Source organism: Pleurodeles waltl, chromosome 1_2, assembly GCF_031143425.1.
Source record: "Pleurodeles waltl isolate 20211129_DDA chromosome 1_2, aPleWal1.hap1.20221129, whole genome shotgun sequence".
In the NCBI taxonomy this organism is placed as follows: Eukaryota; Metazoa; Chordata; class Amphibia; order Caudata; family Salamandridae; genus Pleurodeles; species Pleurodeles waltl.
This window is the reverse complement of record NC_090437.1, coordinates 730,092,501-730,112,945: the sequence shown is the minus strand read 5'-3', so window position 1 is coordinate 730,112,945 and position 20,445 is coordinate 730,092,501. Positions and strand designations below refer to the sequence as shown.

General features: G+C 48.8%; 1 protein-coding gene across 1 annotated transcript in view; it reads right to left on the bottom strand.

Moving 5' to 3' along the window:
• Positions 1 to 3,815: 3,815 nt before the first annotated feature.
• GUCY1B1 (guanylate cyclase 1 soluble subunit beta 1) overlaps positions 3,816 to 20,445 on the bottom strand; it is a 392,747-nt gene continuing 376,117 nt past the window's right edge. The window contains exon 14 of the mRNA XM_069243115.1: positions 3,816 to 6,079. Coding sequence (XP_069099216.1) covers positions 6,056 to 6,079 — 24 coding nt within the window. The 3' untranslated portion in view covers positions 3,816 to 6,055. The remainder of the gene's footprint in view (positions 6,080 to 20,445) is intronic.

The window sequence follows — 20,445 nt, the reverse complement described above, 5'->3', positions numbered from 1 at the left end:
ACACCAGTGGTATAGTAGGAGCTTTGCATGTCTCCTAGTTCAGCCTAAGCTGCTCAGCTATAGCTACCTTCTACCAGCCTAAGCTGCTAGAAACACCTCTTCTACACTAATAAGGGATAACTGAACCTGGTACAGAGTGTAAGTACCCCTTGGTACTCACTAAAAGCCAGGCCAGCCTCCTACACCACACCAATGCTGATGGCCTTGCTAGATACTTCCTCCTTGGCAATAAGAGCTCCCAAGGGTTTGGATAGCTCTCCCCACTTTTAGCTGGGGGGGACACATATTAGACCTCACAGCCTTAGGGTGGTCACCCCCAAATTTTTGCCTGCCCCTTAACATTTTTACACTGTTTTTGCTGGTTTTAGGACTCGATGCACTTTAACGCTGCTAACCAGTGCTGAAGTGCATATGCTCTCTCCCTTAAAACATGGTGACATTGGCTCATTCCCACTTGGCATATTTAATTTACTTTTCAAGTCCTTAGTAAAGTGCACTGTATGTCCCCAGGGCCTGTAAATTAAATGTTACTAGTGGGCCTTCAGGACTGATTGTGCCACCCACATAAGTACTCCCTTAGCAATTGCAAGGCCTGTATGTGTAGCTTCACTGCCAATTCAAATTGGCATTTAAAAGTACTTGCCAAGCCTGAAACCCCCCTTCTTCTACATATAAGTCACCCTTAAGATAGGCCCTGGATTACCTACAAGGCAGGGTGCTATGTAGGAAAATGCCTGTGTGTTGTAAATGTCCTGGTAGTGGAAAACTCCTAAATCCGTTTTCCACTGCTGTGAGGCCTGCTCTTTTCATAGGCTAACATAAGGGCTTCCCTCATATACTGTTTGAGTGGTAGGTTCTGATCAGAAAGGGGTAGACAGGTCATATTTAGTATGGCCAGACTGGTAATACAAAATCCTGCTGACTAGTGAGGTTGGATTTTATATTACTATTTTAGAAATGCCACTTTTAGAAAGTGAACATTTCTCTGTTTTATAAAATCCTTCTGTGCCATACAGCCTGTCTCCAATCCACATCTGGGCTGGGCTGGGCTGGTTGACAGCTCCCTGGTGCATTTCACCCAAACAGGATGATCAGTGATCCCCACTTCAAAGGCACTTTTGGGTATATAAACTGGGTCCCTGACCCTACCAAATTAGACACTTCTTGAGACAAACACTCTGCACCAGAACCTGCAACCTGCCAAGAGAAGCTGACTGGCTGCCCAAAGGACTCACCTCGACTGCTTTTCTGTAAAGGACTACTGCCTTGCTTTTGCCCTGCTGCTTTTCTGGCCTCTGGCTCTGGTGAGAAGTTCTCTCCGAGGGCTTGGATTGAGCTTGGCTCTTGTTTCCTGAAATCCCAGGGCCAAAAAGACTTCATCTCTGCAAAGACATTCCTTGTGCTGCAAAAATCGATGCACACCCTGCCAGAAATGACGCACAGCCTACCCAGCGGTGAGAAAATCACTGCATCGCTGAACTGGAATGATGCAGCCCGGCTCCCCAACTGGAAATCAACACAGCACCAGTGTTGCGACTAGAAATTCGATGTACAGCCCACCGGATCAATGCATCATGAGCTGCAATGATGCAGCACTATGTCCTGAATGAGGAATCAATGTAATGCCAGCTGTGTGACAGAAACTCTGAAACTTCACCCCCAGATCGGCGCAGAACATGTGACTTTGTCCAGCACCCCTAGCATTTCCACGCATTGTCCCTGGGCATCAAAAGACCCCGCATCGCAAAGAGGATTCAAACCTGCATTCCAGAATTCGATGCAAAGCCCTTGCCGCATGGAAAAGAATTGATTCATCGTCTGTGTGAGCCTGTAAATCTGACGCACATCCTTCGTTTTCTACACACCTCCTCCTCTTCAGTCTTTGTGTGTCTAATTTTGATGCAATTCAGGTACTTTTTGCTTGCAAGAGACAATTGTTGCTTTCAAGACCTTAAGACTCTTATTATTATTACCAAAGTGATATTTCAACTTGTGCTTATCAAATCTTGATCGTTTTTACCTTAAAGTGTTCAGGTAAGAATCTTATATTTTTCTAAACCTGTGTGGTGTCTTTTTGTAGTGTTCTCACTGTGTTATTGCATGATTTATTGCACAAATACTTTACACATTGACTTCTAAGTTAAGCTTGACTGCTCAGTGTGAAGCTACCAGAGGGTGGACACAGGATAATTTAGACTGTGTGTGACTTACCCTGACTAGGATTGTGGTTCTTACTTGGACAAGAGTGTATACCTGTACCAGCTCAAGACCCCATTTCTAACAGCCCATAAGATCCTCTCCCACCTTCTGTGCTGCCTTCCTGACTGCTGTGGTTGTGTTTGGCGCTGCTGTGGTGAAGGTGGAGGGACCTGCTGACATCTACATCGTGGGCCAAGCTGGAGCAGTGACACTTATATGTTGCCCAGAAGGTCGCCAATGCTCCTTCTGTATGTTTTCCTTAAGTGGTGGTGTGTAGGCCTCTCTTTAATGCCAGTCCTGAACAGGCATTCAATTTGACGCTAATCCGTCTTAGTGTCATTTTTTTGGGTCCGCTTCCTTAGTGTGCATCGTTTTTGCGTCGGAGGTAAATATGTCGCTGGAGGGCTAGCATCATTTTTTAGAAGGGAATGCCTACCTTGCATATCATTGTCACACTACGACGCAAGGTGGGTCGGTGCTTCCAAAAAATTATGCTAATTCAGATATTTTTACGGTAGATGGGTCTACGGTCAACATATAAAAATGGTGTTAAATTAGCGTTGCTTTAGCGTAAAAGAATGACACTAAAGCTGAGCAAACTTCCATTAATATGGGCCTATATTTGCAGATATTCTTTAAAAATGTACCTGTGCCAACTAGAGACTCAATTTCTAACATTGTAGTACTGTGGTGAGTTAAATATGTAAAAACAAATTGTAACTACACTGTGGTACACTGTACACTATATAGTATTTTTTTTCATCGTTTTACTTTTTTTTTTTTTTTTTTAAGTGTCACAGTCCTCTGTAACTTAAAAAAAATACATAGAAAGTTAGAATTATTCCTCCCCCACCTATTTCCTGTGGTAACAGGTAAGGAAAATACCAAACCTAATAATTTACTTATAGATAAGGCCCTATGCCAAAGTCCAGGTAAAGTGGCCTTAAAACATCGTGTCTGCCTTTAACTTTTGTAAAGGCAATCATTATTCAATAAGTTAGTGACTAGTCCGCCATGTACTGTGGAAATTTCACGACATTTTGTGAAAATATTGTGACATCAGATATCACAAATTTAAAATAACTTGTAGGCCAAAAATTACTGGTACTTGTAGCACCAAAAAGGATCATCTACACACTATAATCTACAATCCTGCCAAATCTCATAGAAATCTGCCTGGGCATTTGGCCACTACACATGAGTACAAAGTCGACACTCAGTAATGTATGATTTTTTTTTGTTGATTACATGAGGCTAATCTTTCTTTAGACAAACCTAAAAATGTTCAATGTTAAATCGCATTCAGCACATTTGCGTTATGCTACAACGTTTTACACTGCAAACCACTGACTGACATTAAAGTGTTAACCTTCCTGGAACAAGCAATAGCAGAGCTCAGAGCATTATTCATCGTGGCAGTTTATATTTAGTATTCAGTAAATGTCATTCATTTAATTGAAGCTACCCTTATATCTGCTTTGAGCACAGGATGCAGTTTGTGTCAATGTTAATCTAATATGTAAACATATCAATTCCGGAAGTCAGACTCACCAAGTGTTGATTTTTGTTATGAATGACTATTGCTTTCATTTCGAAATAAGCATAAAATATGCAAGTACAAAGTGAAGAAAATAATTTATTGTATTTTCGTTGTACACAGTGATATATACAGAGAAATGTGACATGAAAACACCATATATATATATATATATATAAATACAGAAATCGTTTTTAAAACTGACACAACTGCACTCTCACATATTTCTATTATTAAGAAATCACTGAATGACAAGTGGAGCAGCTGTGTGCGTAGGGTGCAGCTTTACAAAAGGAAACAGAACCTGTCAGTTATATATAGGTCAATTGAGCGTTTACAGTGAACATTCATAAAAATAAGCCGAAGACTATAGCAGAATAACATGATCAAATCACTTACAGTGATGGACTTGGCCAAGTCTGTCCTGTAGCTCTTGTAAGTGTCTTGCTACAGCCAACAAGCAGTTCATGCATAACTAATTGGCACAACCCCTTTTCTTCTTTTTTTTTGGTGGGAGGATGAAGACAGACACATGCGTCCAAATTCATGGGCTTTCTGGTGCAGTGCTGCAGAGCAAGTCATCTTGCTGCGCTGCCCTGCATCATGGGGACAGGGCAGAAATGCACTGCATTTATCCAAGACAGCACATTTCTGTCCTTTCCCCCTATTATTGCGTCCTTTTCACTGTATAGTGCCACTGCAGGCACCTTGCACAATGGTGCAAAGGTGCCTGTGTTGCATGCAGGATTATTTTTATGCAGGAAGAGAACTGTCCTGTACAAAAACAATCCTGAGAGGCTTTTTCCTCTTTCTACGTGTGCTGTACAATGCAGCACGCAAAGAGAGAGGAAAGAGAGGAAAAAACAAGGAGAAATAATCGTATTTCTCCCATGTAACACACATGGAAACATCTTGCTGGCACAGAATATTGTAACACAATAATTTGTGCTGCGTTACATTACTCGAGATTTATGAGGCCACTCAGGGCCATGTAAGTTGGCATTGTGTGGCTTCATCGATCTTACTTAAGGTTTGTGTCACCCTTGTACCACATTGTGTGGAGCAAGAGCAACACACACTGGGTCATAAATGCGGCCCATAATTCATATGAATATAAAAGTCATATCTACAGGAAGGAAAAACACAGATGGTGTGACAAAGAAATATAATGCTCATTAAGACTAATTTCAGAGAGTAAAATGTACAGGTTGGGCACACATATCTACAGAGATAATCTGGTACCTAAAGACACCCGTTTTCTGCTGTCCATCAAATGGATCACATTTTGGCAACACTGAAAATAATACTGAGCCAGAACCTTTAAGGAATTTATAAGGACTGCATGTGTAACACGTCATCATCTACTGGGAGCCAACATATCTTGGCCAATGAACAGTACACGGATCTGCTGATCTAATGGTCATTTGTGTAGAGGAATAATTTGAGGACATCGTTGCCACATCCTCCAGACCAATCAAGAGCATATGTGTATTTAAATTAGGTTTACAGAGACAAACGCATCTATGATATGCTCGCCTCCAAACAAGACATGTTATTCCTTCAAAGGGTAAGAAGACATGAAGGCTCTTCAATGAAGGAACGACAAACCGATAATTCATGTATGTTACTTTTCACACCAGAAAAATGTGTTTTGTAATCTTTAAAGTGGCACAGTGAGCGCTGAGGGAGAAATGGCGGCCGTGGAGATCACAGAACACATGATGGCAGCCTAAATTATTTTTGAGGCATAGGACAACCACATCACAATAACCCTTTGGCATGTTGGCTTTAAATGAAGTGAAGTGAATTGATGTGAGTAAACAACCCCCGAGTGATTTGGCACATCTATATTCTGGGGAACGTGAGCTATTGCAGACAACTGCTATATAATATCACACTGATTATATAAACAGTAAAGAATTACACCTTCAATGAGCCATCCGGTAAATATGAATTGATAGAAATAGGTCAGTAAACATGCAGTGTTTCAAGCACCAGATGAAAAACAGGAGAAACACAGGGGAACATTGCGCACATATCGCATATATATGATTGCAAGTATGTGTTCTAAAGATGTTCCAGATAATACCACATTGGTCATGGATCTAAGATTTGCACCCACATCTGAAACACAACAATCTAAAAAACACAGGCAGAGAGGAGAAGCGGGTTTACAATATGCAGGTCATTTGTTTGCTGGTTTGGGTCAGCTGGAGAAGTGAAGTGAAAATGCTCTCCTAATTAATAATCGCTGCTGGGAGGTCCTGCCAAGGAATTCTGATCCATCCATTTCCCTGGTCTGTCCACTCTTCAAAGATCTTAATATATTTCATGCTTTTTCTCCTTGGTTGCATGGGGAAAATGAGAATGAAACAAGTGAATATTTTCAACCAGCAAATTCTTTAATTATAAAGTCACAAGTTCTTCCAATATCATTTTATGGAGTTAAGTTGTCAGTATTTTACAGTGAAACATGATCCATACTCTCGTTTCCAGAAGCCAGTTTATAAAACCACCTCAAATTCTTAGCTAGGTAGGGCCACATAATAAAATGAGAGACACCATTTCAGGTCCTTGGTGTAAGCAAAGCAGTGCATGGTGCAAACGTCTTTTACCATCATATTATAGAACTGGTGGTAATCAGTGACACATATTTGTTGCATGACACTATAATGTTGTGGTAGTGATGTACTCAGTTCGTTTTTGTGCTGTTTTGCTTTTGTGATTCGTTACTTTACTGCAATGTGATATTGTGCTGTGTTTGTTGTGTCAAGTTCAGGTTTTGATGCTTTTTGATAAAGTTGGTGATTGAAGATGGGCTGATTTATAACAAAATATTGCAACAAAATTACATCTAATGTATCTGTGAACCAAATCAATCCACCTCCCTTTATCTAAAATCCCTCTTATACTAATTTTTACACATTTAGGGGCCTATTTATGGGAATAGTGGTGCAGGGCAGCGAAGCAAGTTACCTTATGCCACAGGAAAAGAGCAGGAATGCACCATATTTATGAAATATGGTGTATTCTTGTCCTCCCATCTGCGCTGGCTCCTAATTGGCTGCCTAGCGCCAACACAGGCACCCTTGCACCATAGAGCAAGGTTGTCTGTTTTGCATGCAGGATTGTTTTGTGCAGGGATCTTCCTGTACAGAAGCAATCCATAGAGGTGTTTTCCTCTGTCTATGTGTGCTGCAGAATGCAGCACCCATAGAAAGAGGAAAAAACTAGGAGAAATACAGATATTTCTTCTAGTTATGCCTCCACCGGGAAAGCATAAGATCATGATGCAGTCACAGGTTTACAAGTCCTTGTAAGTCTGGGAATGCATCACAACCCATGGGTATTGGGTAGCAAAACCCATTGCAATGCCCATGGAACACCTCCCTGGCACAGAGTAAGGCAATGAAGGACTTGGGCTGCCTTGCCTTATCCCATATCTATAAGGCCATGGAAACCCACACAAAGTGGCTTTGCGTAGCTTCATAAATATGGTTCACCAGTCTGCGCCAATGGAGCATCAAAAAAAGTGATGCTCTGGTGTCACACAAGGCTTGTAAATATGGCCCTGACTGCACACTTCAACATAACCTCAAATCATTATTAATAAATCATAACTTGTGAGACGTAAAAAAAATCCGTGCAACACTGACTTAGGTATGTGGCATTAGAGTGAAAAGGGATAACTTGCTCAAATTTACTGTCTTAATAATAAATTGAGCAAATACTGAGGAATGTTGTCCTTGCCAGCTTTAGGGCGGTGTGATCAGTGCAGCTGCTCACAGCACTGTCCTCGGGAGAGGCGCTGTGTTCAGAATCAACTTTTGGCTTTAAAAGCACCTGCTGTTTCCTTGTGTTTCCAGCAGTTTTCAGGCAACAATACAAATGTGAAGATAATGCAAGTGACTCCTGTTTCTTCTGGAGAGAGATGAAGCTTTGTCAAGTGACAGTTTTGACTCATCATAAAATAGCACAGATGGTTAATATGCTGCAAAGAACATGTACCATGCAGAACACAGATGGTACTCCTCATTGTTTTGTATAACATTTGCTGTAGACTGAGTTACGCACATAACATCCATTGTCTCTCTATAATGTGTGTGTGATGTAAAAATGCTATAACACCATACAGTTAGTATGAGTAGAGCTATAAAACAAAAGGAATGCATATGAGAAAGGGGCTGTGGAGAGATGAATGGCATTAGTGGAAGGTGGTAGTGAGGGAATCTGTGAAGATGGAGGTCACTGTGGGCAGCAGAGCCTAAAAACACTGTTGCACCAATTGCCTCTAACTCTAAAGCCGGCCCTGACACTGGCTAGAGAAGTATGGCTACAATGGTACTAACCAATGAAGAGTTTTGCTTTTTGCACTGTTCTATAGTAATAAGGTCTATAGTAGACGACATTCTGATTATAAGTTGGACAGAGTGATATGCCTAGTGTGATGCAGCTCTGACCCATTGTAAGTGGAAGGATGATCCCGTACCTGGATTTCTTGGGTGCAAAGACACAGGATCCGATTTCTCCAACCAGAAAATCTTGTAGGTAAAATTGCTTTAGGCGTAGGCTGCAGTTGCAGCAGAGCCTCATCCTCTAGCGCTTGATACACACCCTTTATAACATAGGCCCACATCCTCCTATGCCTACTGACCCCAACTCACCCCCTTCCATCGCAATCCCTACTCACATAAGCCCCTTGCTCTGATTTTCCACTTACACAGAGCAGATAGTAGACGTGAGTATTAATCCTCAGGAAACAGGGAATTCAGTGCAGAATTTAGCCAAGAAAAACCGGGCCAAACATTTTCTCCCTATTCTGTGGAGATTAACTTGTAATAACCAAGGTGTTCCTCCACAGAAATCCCAATACCTTAAACTCGGGGCCATAATATGACTGCACTAATTATTTATTGTTATTAAAAAGGTGATGCTAAAAAAATTTAATAGATGATTGCCCACCCCAAAAATTAAAAGGAAAAGCTCTGCACCATATTTGTAGGTTATTATGAATAGAGTGATTTATTTATAAAACCCTTTGTATGTGTAGATGTCTTGATTTAACAGTACAATGCATTCATTAAAAGTGAATGTGTACTGGTAAACACATTACTTAAGCACAAAGTTTCGGAGGTGATTATGTAGTAATGAGTAGTAAATGTTGTTCCAGGGAAATACCCTTACAAGTTTGCTCGCGCCCACTTACTTGAGAGTTCTTTGGTATGCACATATTTTTTCCAACCCATTACTAGCCCAAGAAATAGCTGAACATTTCCTCCTGGCATGTGCAGGTGCAGATTACCAAAATATTTTTACGAATCGGCCATATTATGATAGAACATGCAGTGATACTGCCTTGGAGGAATTTGCCCTAGGAATTTAGACTAGGAATTTTGGGTTTATTCGCAGAAGTAGGATCAGTAGTGTTTTTTTCTCCATGTTATGCTCCACTCAATAGGGATTTAAGGGAAATTCCTTATAGCCCCACAGAGATAAAGCAATCCAGATTTAAAACACCCCTTTATATATGCATTATTGGCCCAGTTACCACAGGAGCCATGAGGGTGCACGCAATGGTAAGTTTGTTTCATAACTTTTGCATTAGAGCACAGTGAAATTTTTTAGTATGCGTCTAGCAGTTGAGTTCACCAATAAAATCAATCTGTGTACGATGTTGGGAGTGGCTGTGACCAGTGTTAAAAATAATTTTGTTTCTGAATCATCTAGCAAAAAGTAAGAAATGCATTTCAGAGGGGCGGAGCCTGCATCATTTTTCTTAATGATCTAAGCTTTAGTCTTTATTTTTAACTTTTCCATCTTTTCAAACACTAACGTCCAAGGGAAGGATCACAAAACATTTTGGGGGTCATTCTGACCTCGGCGGTAAAAGCCGCTTACCGCCGGTCAGAAGGCCGCCACAATACCGCCGCGGCCGCGGTCAGCCGCCACGGACATTCTGACCCACAACTGCAAAACCTCCGAAAATCCGCCCTCCACTGCAGTCCGCCACATCAGCGGCCAGCGGTAAACTGGAGAAGACCAAACCTCCACCGCCACGCCAACAGAAATACGCCCATCCCATTATGACCCGCAAATCCACGCGGCGGTCATTCAACCGCGGTATTCCATTGGCGGTACACACCGCCGCGCTCAAAATACACACACCTTTACAAACCCCTACCACATTGGACAATTTGAAAGGCACACACCTGAAAAACATACACACACCACTCCCACACATCCAATACCATATAAAACACACACCCACATCACCCACAAACCCCTACCAACAAAAACCAGAGACGAAGGAGAGAGAGAGACACATCAGAGAATAGAGAGCCAGACACACAGAGGCACACCGCAACATCACACACACCACATAGAAGCACAAAGCACCACACACCAACACACACATCATCACATACACCACCCCACACCTCATACACACCACCCCATGGCACCACAAAGGCACCCACGCTTTTCGGACCAAGAACTCCGGGTCATGGTGGAGGAGATCATAAGAGTGGAACCCCAGTTCTTTGGCTCACAGGTCCAGCACACCACGATAGCAAGGAAGGCGGAGCTCTGGCAGCGGATCGTGGACAGGGTCAACGCGGTGGGACAGCATCCCAGAAATCGAGAGGACATCCGCAAACGATGGAACGACCTACGGGGGAAGGTGCGCTTGATGGTCTCGCGACACAACATCGCAGTGCAGAAGACTGGCGGGGGACCCCCACCCACTCCACCCGAATTCACAACATGGGAGCAAGAGGTACTCAACATCCTGCATCCTGATGGCCTCGCTGGAGTACACTGAGGAATGGACTCTGGTAAGTACAAGGCCAACCACTTCACCCCCCCCCAGCATGCTAACCCCCACCCTCACCCCCAACCCCCCAGCACACATCCTCCCTGAGAATGTCTCCCCAGCACAACCCACCCAACACCAACCCCTGCATGCCACCCCCAAACTATGGACACCCATCACCTAAGCATGACCACTGCACATACCCATCACCCCCCCCCCACAAAACACCCTCACAACACCTCCCCCAAGGGAATGCCAGCACTGGGGGACAAGGGCACCCATAAAACGCAAGTTATGCACACACAGAAACAATAACCATACCCTCTTACCCCATGCAGGACCCGAACGACAACACACCGGTCAGGAGGGACCAGAAATGTCCATCCCACCCCCGGAACAGGCCCCTAGTGATGACAGCAGCTCTGTCGACCTGGAACCTGACGACCAGCCCGGACCATCGGGGACCTCTGGGCAGTCGGTTCCCCTCACCCAGACACAGGCCACTGCAGACCCAACCCCCTCTGGGAAAAACAGCACAGCTCCCACCCAGCGGGTCCATGCCTCTGTCTCTAGGACAGGTCAAGCAGCGGTGTGTCTACCACTACAGGGCCCCTAGGGTAACCCACCAACCCAACAACAACAGGGACCTGGGGGCAGTGGGAGTGGGCACACCGTCCAGGGGACAGAGGCCCAGGGAAACAGGGCAACTCGGAGGGCTGCTGTGCGACAGGGGGGGGGGGGAGGAGAGGCCCAGGGAACCCACTCTCCAAGAGGCCCTCACCACCATCATGGCTGCCTACCACCACTCACAAGAGACGATGGCGACGGTACTGGCCAGGTTCCAGGAGATCCAGGCACAGCAGGAGCAACGCTACATGGGGTTCAGCGACCAACTCAGCAACATCTCAACCGCTATGGGGAGCATAGTCCAGGCCCTGAACCGCATAGAGGACACGTTTCGGGACCATGTTGCATCACACAGGGCCCCTGTCACTAGCCAGGAACAGGAACAGCCTACCACCTCCGCCGGCGCTAGTGGACAGGAGGCCCCGCCACAACGACAGCCCACCAGAACCCCACCTCCTGCTGAACATCAACCGCCCCGCAAAAGGAGCCTGAGATCAAAAAAAACGACAGAGTAGGATGTCAAGTCCCCCGCCAGCATCACATACCCCCTGAAGTCCTCCCACTGTTCCACATTGCCACCCTGTCAATCCTTGAACTGCCCCTGCTCCATCCTGCCACAGGCATATGGACAATGCACCTGTGAGACTGAGAACTGGACTCCGCCATGGACATTACTCCACCCCCACCCATCACTGTTTCACTATCATGTACCAATATCTATGCACTAATAATAAATCACACATTGCACTGAAATCAATCAGGACTCAGCCTGTCCTATTTACAAATGTATGACACATTACATATCAATTACGTATTGTTAACATTGTGAATTACACATACCGAGGTAACTTAGCATTAGTCCATGGGCCAACCAAGCCGAGGTCACGCAGTGGCTCATACAGCACAGAAAAGGGAAGATCAAACATCATGTTCATAGGTCTGGGGGAAACCGACAAAGTTGAGATGCAGGAGGCTTTCAGGAAATGTAAAATGGCATGGGTGATTATTACCTGTGTGCTACTGGAAATACTGTTCTATTACTCTGTCCCTGTTGTCTGTGTCGTCCTCTGAGTCTTCCTCCTCTTCACTCTCCGCAGGCTCCCCAGCTGCTTCAACACCACCATCTGCACCATCCTCCTGCAGGAAAGGAACCTGACGTCGCAATGCCAGATTGTGAAGCATACAGCAGGCCACGATGATGTGGCACACCTTCTTTGGTGAGTACATCAGGGATCCCCCAGTCATATGCAGGCACCTAAACCTGGCCTTCAGGAGGCCAAAGGTCCTTTCGATGATCCTCCTAGTTCGCCCATGGGCCTCATTGTACCGTTCCTCTGCCCTGGTCCGGGGATTCCTTACTGGGGTCAGTAGCCAAGGCAGGTTGGGGTAACCAGAGTCACCTATTAGCCACACACGTTGTCTCTGTAGCTGCTCCATCACATAGGGGATGCTGCTATTTCGCATCACATACGCGTCATGCACTGACCCTGGGAACTTGGCATTTACATGGGAGATGTACTGGTCAGCCAAACAGACCACCTGGACATTCATCGAATGATAACTTTTTCTGTTTCGGTACACCTGCTCATCGTCTTTTGGGGGTACCAAAGCCACATGGGTCCCATCAATGGCACCAATGATGTTGGGGATATGTCCAAGGGCATAGAAATCACCCTTCACTGTAGGCAAGTCACCCTCCTCTGGGAAAATGATGTAGCTCCGCATGAGTTTCATCAGGGCAGACAACACTCTGCTCAAAATCTTTGAAAACATAGGCTGAGACATTCCAGATGAGATTGCCACTGTGGTCTGGAATGACCCACTTGCCAAAAAATGGAGGACTGACAAAACCTGCACCAGAGGGGGAATCCCTGTGGGTTGGCGGATGGGGGACATCAGGGCTGGCTCCAGCTGGGCACACAGTTCATGGATAGTGGCACGGTCAAGTCTGTATTGAAGTATTATATGGCGTTCTTCCATTGTCGACAGGTCCACCAGCGGTCGGTACACGCGAGGATTCCTCCTTCTCATCGCAAGTCCCAGCGGACGGTGCCTAGGAAGGACAACATGGAGCACAGAGTCAGCCAAACCACAGGTACGTACAGACAGCTTGCACAGTTAAAGAACGGCAATGGGTTGAAAGGCGTGTATGTGTGGCAATGCAAGGCCTAGGCCTGTGTGTCGCAGTCAAAATTAAGCCATGTAGGCCCTTGAAATGGCGGTTGCCTGACCTGTGAAGTGGGACAATGGGATGTGAGGTCAATGCGCTGGCGGGGCACACCGTGGCGGTAGGCGGTCGAAGACCGCGGCGCAAAGCCGCATTGGTTAACATTGAAGCCTATGGGTTTCAGGAGCCAATGACGGTGTGCGCCGGTGGTCGCGGAACGCACCGCCGCGGTACGCACCGCCGCGGGCGTGACCGCCATTTTCTATCTGCTTAATCACTCGAGACCTGATCATCCACAGGAGAGGACCTATACTGCAAGTGCTGCTGTGACCTCGGTCTGGAAGATACAATGGCTGCTGCGACTGGGGAAAGGGCCCCTGCCTTCACGTCTGAAGAGTTGGAGAAGCTCGTGGATGGGGTCCTCACCCAGTATGCGCTACTCTACAGTCCTCGAGACCAACAAGTGAGTACACCGGGTGCACATGGAATGGGCTATGCCTGTGTGGATTGGGGTGGATGTAAGTTGGTGGGGTGGGGGGCGAATGAGGAGTGCAACGCCCGACAGATGAGAGCATGTGCCATATGGCAAAGTTGGTGGGGGGGGCCAATCACATCTAACATGCAGGTCATTGATGATTTCCTCCTTTCCACCCTGTACATGTCAAATAGGTCAGCGCCCATCAGAAGATCGAGATTTGGCGTGCCATCGCCAAGGAAGTCCGGAACTTGGGGGTCCACAACAGACGGAGCACCCACTGCCGCAAGAGGTGGGAGGACATCCGCCGCGGAACAAGGAAGACCGCAGAAACACTGCTGGGGATGGCCTCCCAACCTAGGAGGGGTGCCAGTCGCACCATGACCCCCCTGATGTCCCGGATCCTGGCGGTGGCCTACCCAGAATTGGATGGGCGCTTTAAGACATCACAGCAGACACAAGGGGGTGAGTATCAGCACATTCTCCTATCTTTCTGCGCAGTGGAGGCGTCTGGGTGGGGGAGGAGGGCTGTGGGTGACATTAGGCCAGGGCGCTTTCTGTAGTGTAGTCCTCTCCCTTAGGCATGGCCCTGTGCCCCCGGCCCCCACCTCTGTAGGGTGACAAGTACAGCCATTGAAGGTCCAGCATCTCCCATGTGCGCGTTTGACGTCTCTTGGCCTGTTGTCCTAGTCAGTAGTACTGAGTAGTGTACCCCGAATGCGCGGCTTAGTGCATTAGGCTCCTGTGTCTGTCCTCTCCGCCAACGGTGTTGACATTGCATGCACTCAACCTGGTCTTCTTTTTTCTCCCCCCACCCTTTCTCTTCATCTTCTTGTGCATGTGTGCATTAGCATCATCAGGCGGAGGAGATTTGGCATCGGAGCACGAGGGAGCTGCAGGACACAACGCCCCGGTGGGCCCAGGAACAGACACCGAGGGCACCAGTGATCCAGAGGGCGAGGGGAGCACCACGACGGGGACCGCTGGTGAGAGCAGCGACAGCGACACGTCCTCGGATGGGAGCTCCCTAGCGGTGGCGGCAACATCCATGCCCCCCGCCTCTACAGGTACAGCCGCCACCCAGCGCACCAGCCCCGCCCTCCCAGCAGCCCCTCAGTCTTCGCTCCGTGTCCGTTCGCCCAGGAAGGCGCGCGTCTCCTTCGCCCCAGGCACCTCAGCCCCTGCCCCTGTTGCCCCTGCTGCCCTCAGTGCGGAGCTCATTGACCTGGTAGGGATGCTCATTGTTGGGCAGATGACCCTTTTGAATGCCATCCAGGGTGTGCAAAGGGAGTTGCAACAGAGCAATGCGTACCTGGAGGGCATTCATTCGGGTCAGGCTGCCCATCAACGAGCGTTGACTGCTCTGGCCTCAGCACTGACGGCAGCCATTGTCCCTGTTTCCAGCCTCCCTCTTCTTACTGCCTCCAGCCTTTCTCTGTCTCCTGTTCCTCAGCCTATCCCATCCACACCATCAGACCAGCCTGCACACACCTCAACACCCAAGAGCAGCTCATCCAAACACAAGCACCACAGATCCCACAAACACTCACCCAAGCAACACCCAGATGCAGACATGCCAACAGCCACTGCCACCCCTGTGTCCCCCTCCTCCTCGTCTCCCTCCTCCCTCCCTGTGACGTCTACACTCACACCTGCATGCACCCCAACATCAGCCAGTGCTTCCATCACCACCTCACCCTCCAGTACAGTCCACACTCGTGCAGTCACGACCCCCAGTGCCATTTACACGTCCCCTGTGTCCTCTCCCACTGTGTCTGTCACCCCCTCTTCCAAGACACACAAACGCAGGCAGACACCCACCCAACAGCCATCCACCTCACGACAGCCTACAGCACCAGCACCTTCACCCAATGACAGCACACCTGACTCTCCTACAACCACCTCCTCTACCTCCACTTCCATCTCCACTTCTCCTACCCTTTACCTTGGCCCTAAAAAACTTTTCATGGCTAACCTTGACCTCTTTCCCCCCGATGAGCTCCCCCCTCGATCTTCAAAGAGTCCCAAGAGCACCGCAGCCACCACCAGCCCAGCTTCGGGTGTCACTGTTGTGCATGGGTTCTGGAGCCCACCCTTTGCCAGCAGTGACACATCGATCAGCAGCAAGGACACGTCCAGCCCCCCCCCCCGGCAAGAGGACCCGCAAAAACAAGGGCCGCCGTGCGAGGACCAACAGGGCTGCCCCCAAGGAGCAATGTGCGGCCACTTCACCACCCACACCATCTAGGGGAGGCAAGGGCCCGAGAGCCCCATCAAAGGAGCGGAAGGGCAGCAGGAGCGCGGAGAAGGTGGACCCCACATGTCACATCCCAGCTGGGAAGGAGAACACTAAGGAGGCCAGGAGTCCGTCCCCGAAGGGTCCAGAAACGTCACGGTCCGAGGGCGACTGAGCAGGGAGTCCAGGCCAGGTCTGGCTCCCTTGACCTGCTGGATGAGCACCGCTGAACAGGGCCCCGCCGTGGAGAAAAGCACCGCTGAACAGGGCCCGCCGTGCAGAAGAGCACCGCTGAACAGGGCCCGCGGTGCAGAAGAGCACCGCTGAACAGGGCCCGCCGTGGAGAAGAGCACCGCTGAACAGGGCCCCGCCGTGAAGATAGGCAACGCTGAACAGGGCCCGCCGTGGAGAAGAGCACCGCTGAACAGGGCCCGCGGTGCAGAAGAGTACCGCTGAACAGGGCCCCGCCGTGAAGATAGGCACCGCTGAACAGGGCCCGCGGTGCAGAAGAGCACCGCTGAACAGGGCCCGCCGTGGAGAAGAGCACCGCTGAACAGGGCCCGCGGTGCACAAGAGCACCGCTGAACAGGGCCCCGCCGTGAAGATAGGCACCGCTGAACAGGGCCCGCGGTGCAGAAGAGCACCGCTGAACAGGGCCCGCCGTGGAGAAGAGCAGCGCTGAACAGGGCCCCGCCGTGAAGATAGGCACCGCTGAACAGGGCCCGCGGTGCAGAAGAGCACCGCTGAACAGGGCCCACCGTGGAGAAGAGCACCGCTGAACAGGGCCCCGCCGTGAAGATAGGCACCGCTGAACAGGGCCCACGGTGCAGAAGAGCACCGCTGAACAGGGCCCCGCTGTGAGGATAGGCACCTCTGAAGAGGGCCCCGCCGTCTCAAGCACCGCTCCGCTGGGCCCCGCCGTCTCAAGGAACGCTCCGCTGGGCCCTTCCTCTCAAGCACCGCTCCGCTGGGCCCCGCTGTCTCTCCACCTCTCCACTGGGCCCTTCCTCTCAAGCACCGCTCCGCTGGGCCCCGCCGTCTCAAGGACCGCTCCGCTGGGCCCTTCCTCTCAAGCACCGCTCCGCTGGGCCCCGCTGTCTCTCCACCTCTCCGCTGGGCCCTTCCTCTCAAGCACCGCTCCGCTGGGCCCTTCATCTCAAGCACCGCTCCGCTGGGCCCCGCCGTCTCAAGCACCGCTCCGCTGGGCCCTTCCTCTCAAGCACCGCTCCGCTGGGCCCTGCTGTCTCTCCACCTCTCCGCTGGGCCCTTCCTCTCAAGCAACGCTCCGCTGGGCCCTTCCTGTCAAGCACCGCTCCGCTGGGCCCCGCAGTCTCAAGCACCGCTCCGCTGGGCCCTTCTTCTCAAGCACCGCTCCGCTGGGCCCTTCATCTCAAGCACCGCTCCGCTGGGCCCCGCCGTCTCAAGCACCGCTCCGCTGGGCCCTTCCTCTCAAGCACCGCTCCGCTGGGCCCTTCTTCTCAAGCACCGCTCCGCTGGGCCCCGCCGTCTCAAGCACCGCTCCGCTGGGCCCTTCCTCTCAAGCACCGCTCCGCTTGGCACCGCCGTCTCAAGCACTGTTTATGGTTCACTGTGCCCACCATGCCTCCTCCTTGACCAGTGGAGACTGTCATCCACCTGATGGACTGTGGCTTTGCACTCCCCAGGATGGTACAGTGGGCAGCCCACACAACGTAGAGACATTGAGAGACTGTGGCTTTGCACTCCCCAGGATGGTACAGTGGGCAGCCCACCCACTGTAGTGACATTGAGAGACTGTGGCTTTGCACTCCCCAGGATGGTACAGTGGGCAGCCCACCCACTGTAGAGACATTGAGAGACTGTGGCTTTGCACTCCCCAGGATGGTACAGTGGGCAGCCCACCCACTGTAGTGACATTGAGAGACTGTGGCTTTGCACTCCCCAGGATGGTACAGTGGGCAGCCCACCCACTGTAGAGACATTGAGAGACTGTGGCTTTGCACTCCCCAGGATGGTACAGTGGGCAGCCCACCCACTGTAGTGACATTGAGAGACTGTGGCTTTGCACTCCCCAGGATGGTACAGTGGGCAGCCCACCCACTGTAGAGACATTGAGAGACTGTGGCTTTGCACTCCCCAGGATGGTACAGTGGGAAGCCCACCCACTGTAGTGACATTGAGAGACTGTGGCTTTGCACTCCCCAGGATGGTACAGTGGGCAGCCCACCCACTGTAGTGACATTGAGAGACTGTGGCTTTGCACTCCCCAGGATGGTACAGTGGGCATGGTGGCTCCTCGTGGATCTGGCGTCGTGGACTCATGTGGCTGTGGTGCCCCCCCCCTTCCTTTCCCCCTGAGGTGCCTGTAGTTTTTACATCTGATGCCCCTGCAGTGTTCTCTCCAAAGGACTCAGGTCTCCTGTGTGGGCTTTGCCCTTGTTTCTCAAAACTTTGGCCCACGGACATGATGAATTCGTAGGATGTGCAGGACTTGTTACTTCAGTTATACACTGATGTGTATGTCATTTCTTTTCTTGTGAATATCTTTCATGGTTGTACGATAATTTTCAGGAGCTTTTTGGTACATAAATATTTATTCCAAATTTGATTATGTCCTAGCATTTTTCTGGGGTGTTTGGGTGGTGTCACTGTGACTTGTTGCTCTGCATTGGTGTGTACATAGTTGGGGGGGGGGGTCACATATGTGTGTGCCCGTAACCTTTCGTCCTCCCCCATCCCTTGTGTCGTAGGTGCAGTACTCACCGTTGTCGTCTGCGCCGGACTTCGTACTCGTGGTAGATGAGAAGGTAGACGAGAGCAGGTAGGATGTTTAATTCGGGTTCCATGCTGTCCTCCTTCCTCCTGGAGTGCGTAGTGGTGAGCGTTTTCCCGTTCGCAGTCTGTTTCCGCCGTGTTTTTATCGGCGGTGCTCCCGCCCCGGAAAAGGTGGCGGATTGGTGAGTTGTGATAGTGTGGGCGGTACATTGTCTGCCGCCTGGCTGTTGGCGGTGACCGCCGCGCTGTTTGTTTGTACCGCCGTGGCGGTCGGAGTGTTAAAGTGGCTGTCTGTGTTGGCGGTTCCCGCCAGGGTCAGAATTCCATATTTTTTACTGCCAGCCTGTTGGCGGGTTGGCCGCCGCTTTAACACCGACCGCCAGGGTTAGAATCACCCCCTTTATATTAACGCCATTACACGTCCTTGATGGTAAGTAAGATACTGCTTGATACAAACACCTTCAGTCCACGCATTATAAAGGTACATTTGTTGAAGTTGTATGTTCTGACAAGAATACTTGTGCATACGTGTGGTGCATTTTATTGTGGGGGTTATGTGTTTTTTTGCTCTTTGTGGCTGTGTATGCTGCATTGATGTAATGTGCTGCAGTTGCGCTGTATTATGATTGTTTTATTGTTGTGTCATTATTTAACTTTAAGTTGTGCTATTTGGAGATGCTGAGAAATACTGTTACATTTCCTGCTAAAAACAGAGAATTCCTATAAAGTTCCAGTGTCAAACAAGCATTTACCTTGGTCTGTGGGGGTAAAATCTGGTGTTCCATCTCTTTAACTAATTAAGACACTAGTCAGCCCAAACCTGGCAGAGACTATTTAATTGATTGCTTTGGCTCTCATTACAAGTAGCTCTAGAAATTGGGTATTTTCCTCCACGGATTTACCTTTACCAGGAGGGTAGACAGCAGTAATTTTGGATGGGGGGTGTTAGAAATGGGGTCTTTGGTTGGCAGTTAGGTTACCCCCTGTCCAAGCAAGGACCCTCACTCAAGTAAGCGCAAAGGAGAATCACACTCAGTTAATCCCCAATCACCCCCTTGGTAGTTTGGCACAAGCAAGCAGGCTTAACTTCAGAGATAATGTGTTACATATTTGTACAAACACAAACAGTAATACAGTGAACCACTGCAAAATGTCACAACACAGGTTTAGAAAAAAAGTGTTGGAAAAATGGGTTATTGGTAAGTGCAGGCAAGTACCTACACTTGGCAATAGGCCACTAACCTCCACTTAGGTCCAGTTAGGTCTCAATAAATTAAACTCAACTCAACCCTTGGTAGCTTGGCAACGAGCAACAAGGCTTAACTTAGGAGACAAAGCATAAAGCATTAAAATATCACAAAACAGTATTTAAATAAAACACAGGAAACAGTTTTAAAAATCCAAAACTGATTTATGAAAATAGAACATATGTTTAACTTTAAAATGACACAAAAATGAACAGAATCGGATAAAGGGAAACAGAGATATGATTTTTTAAAGAATTAATGCTTTTTAGCGCTTAGAAACGAATAGCACCAATCTGGTCATCTGGGCGCACCTCGACTGGAACAAAGTCAAAGTTTGAGGCCGACCGTGATGGAGCTAGGCTACAGCTGGTGGGAGGCCTCAGTCAAAAGAT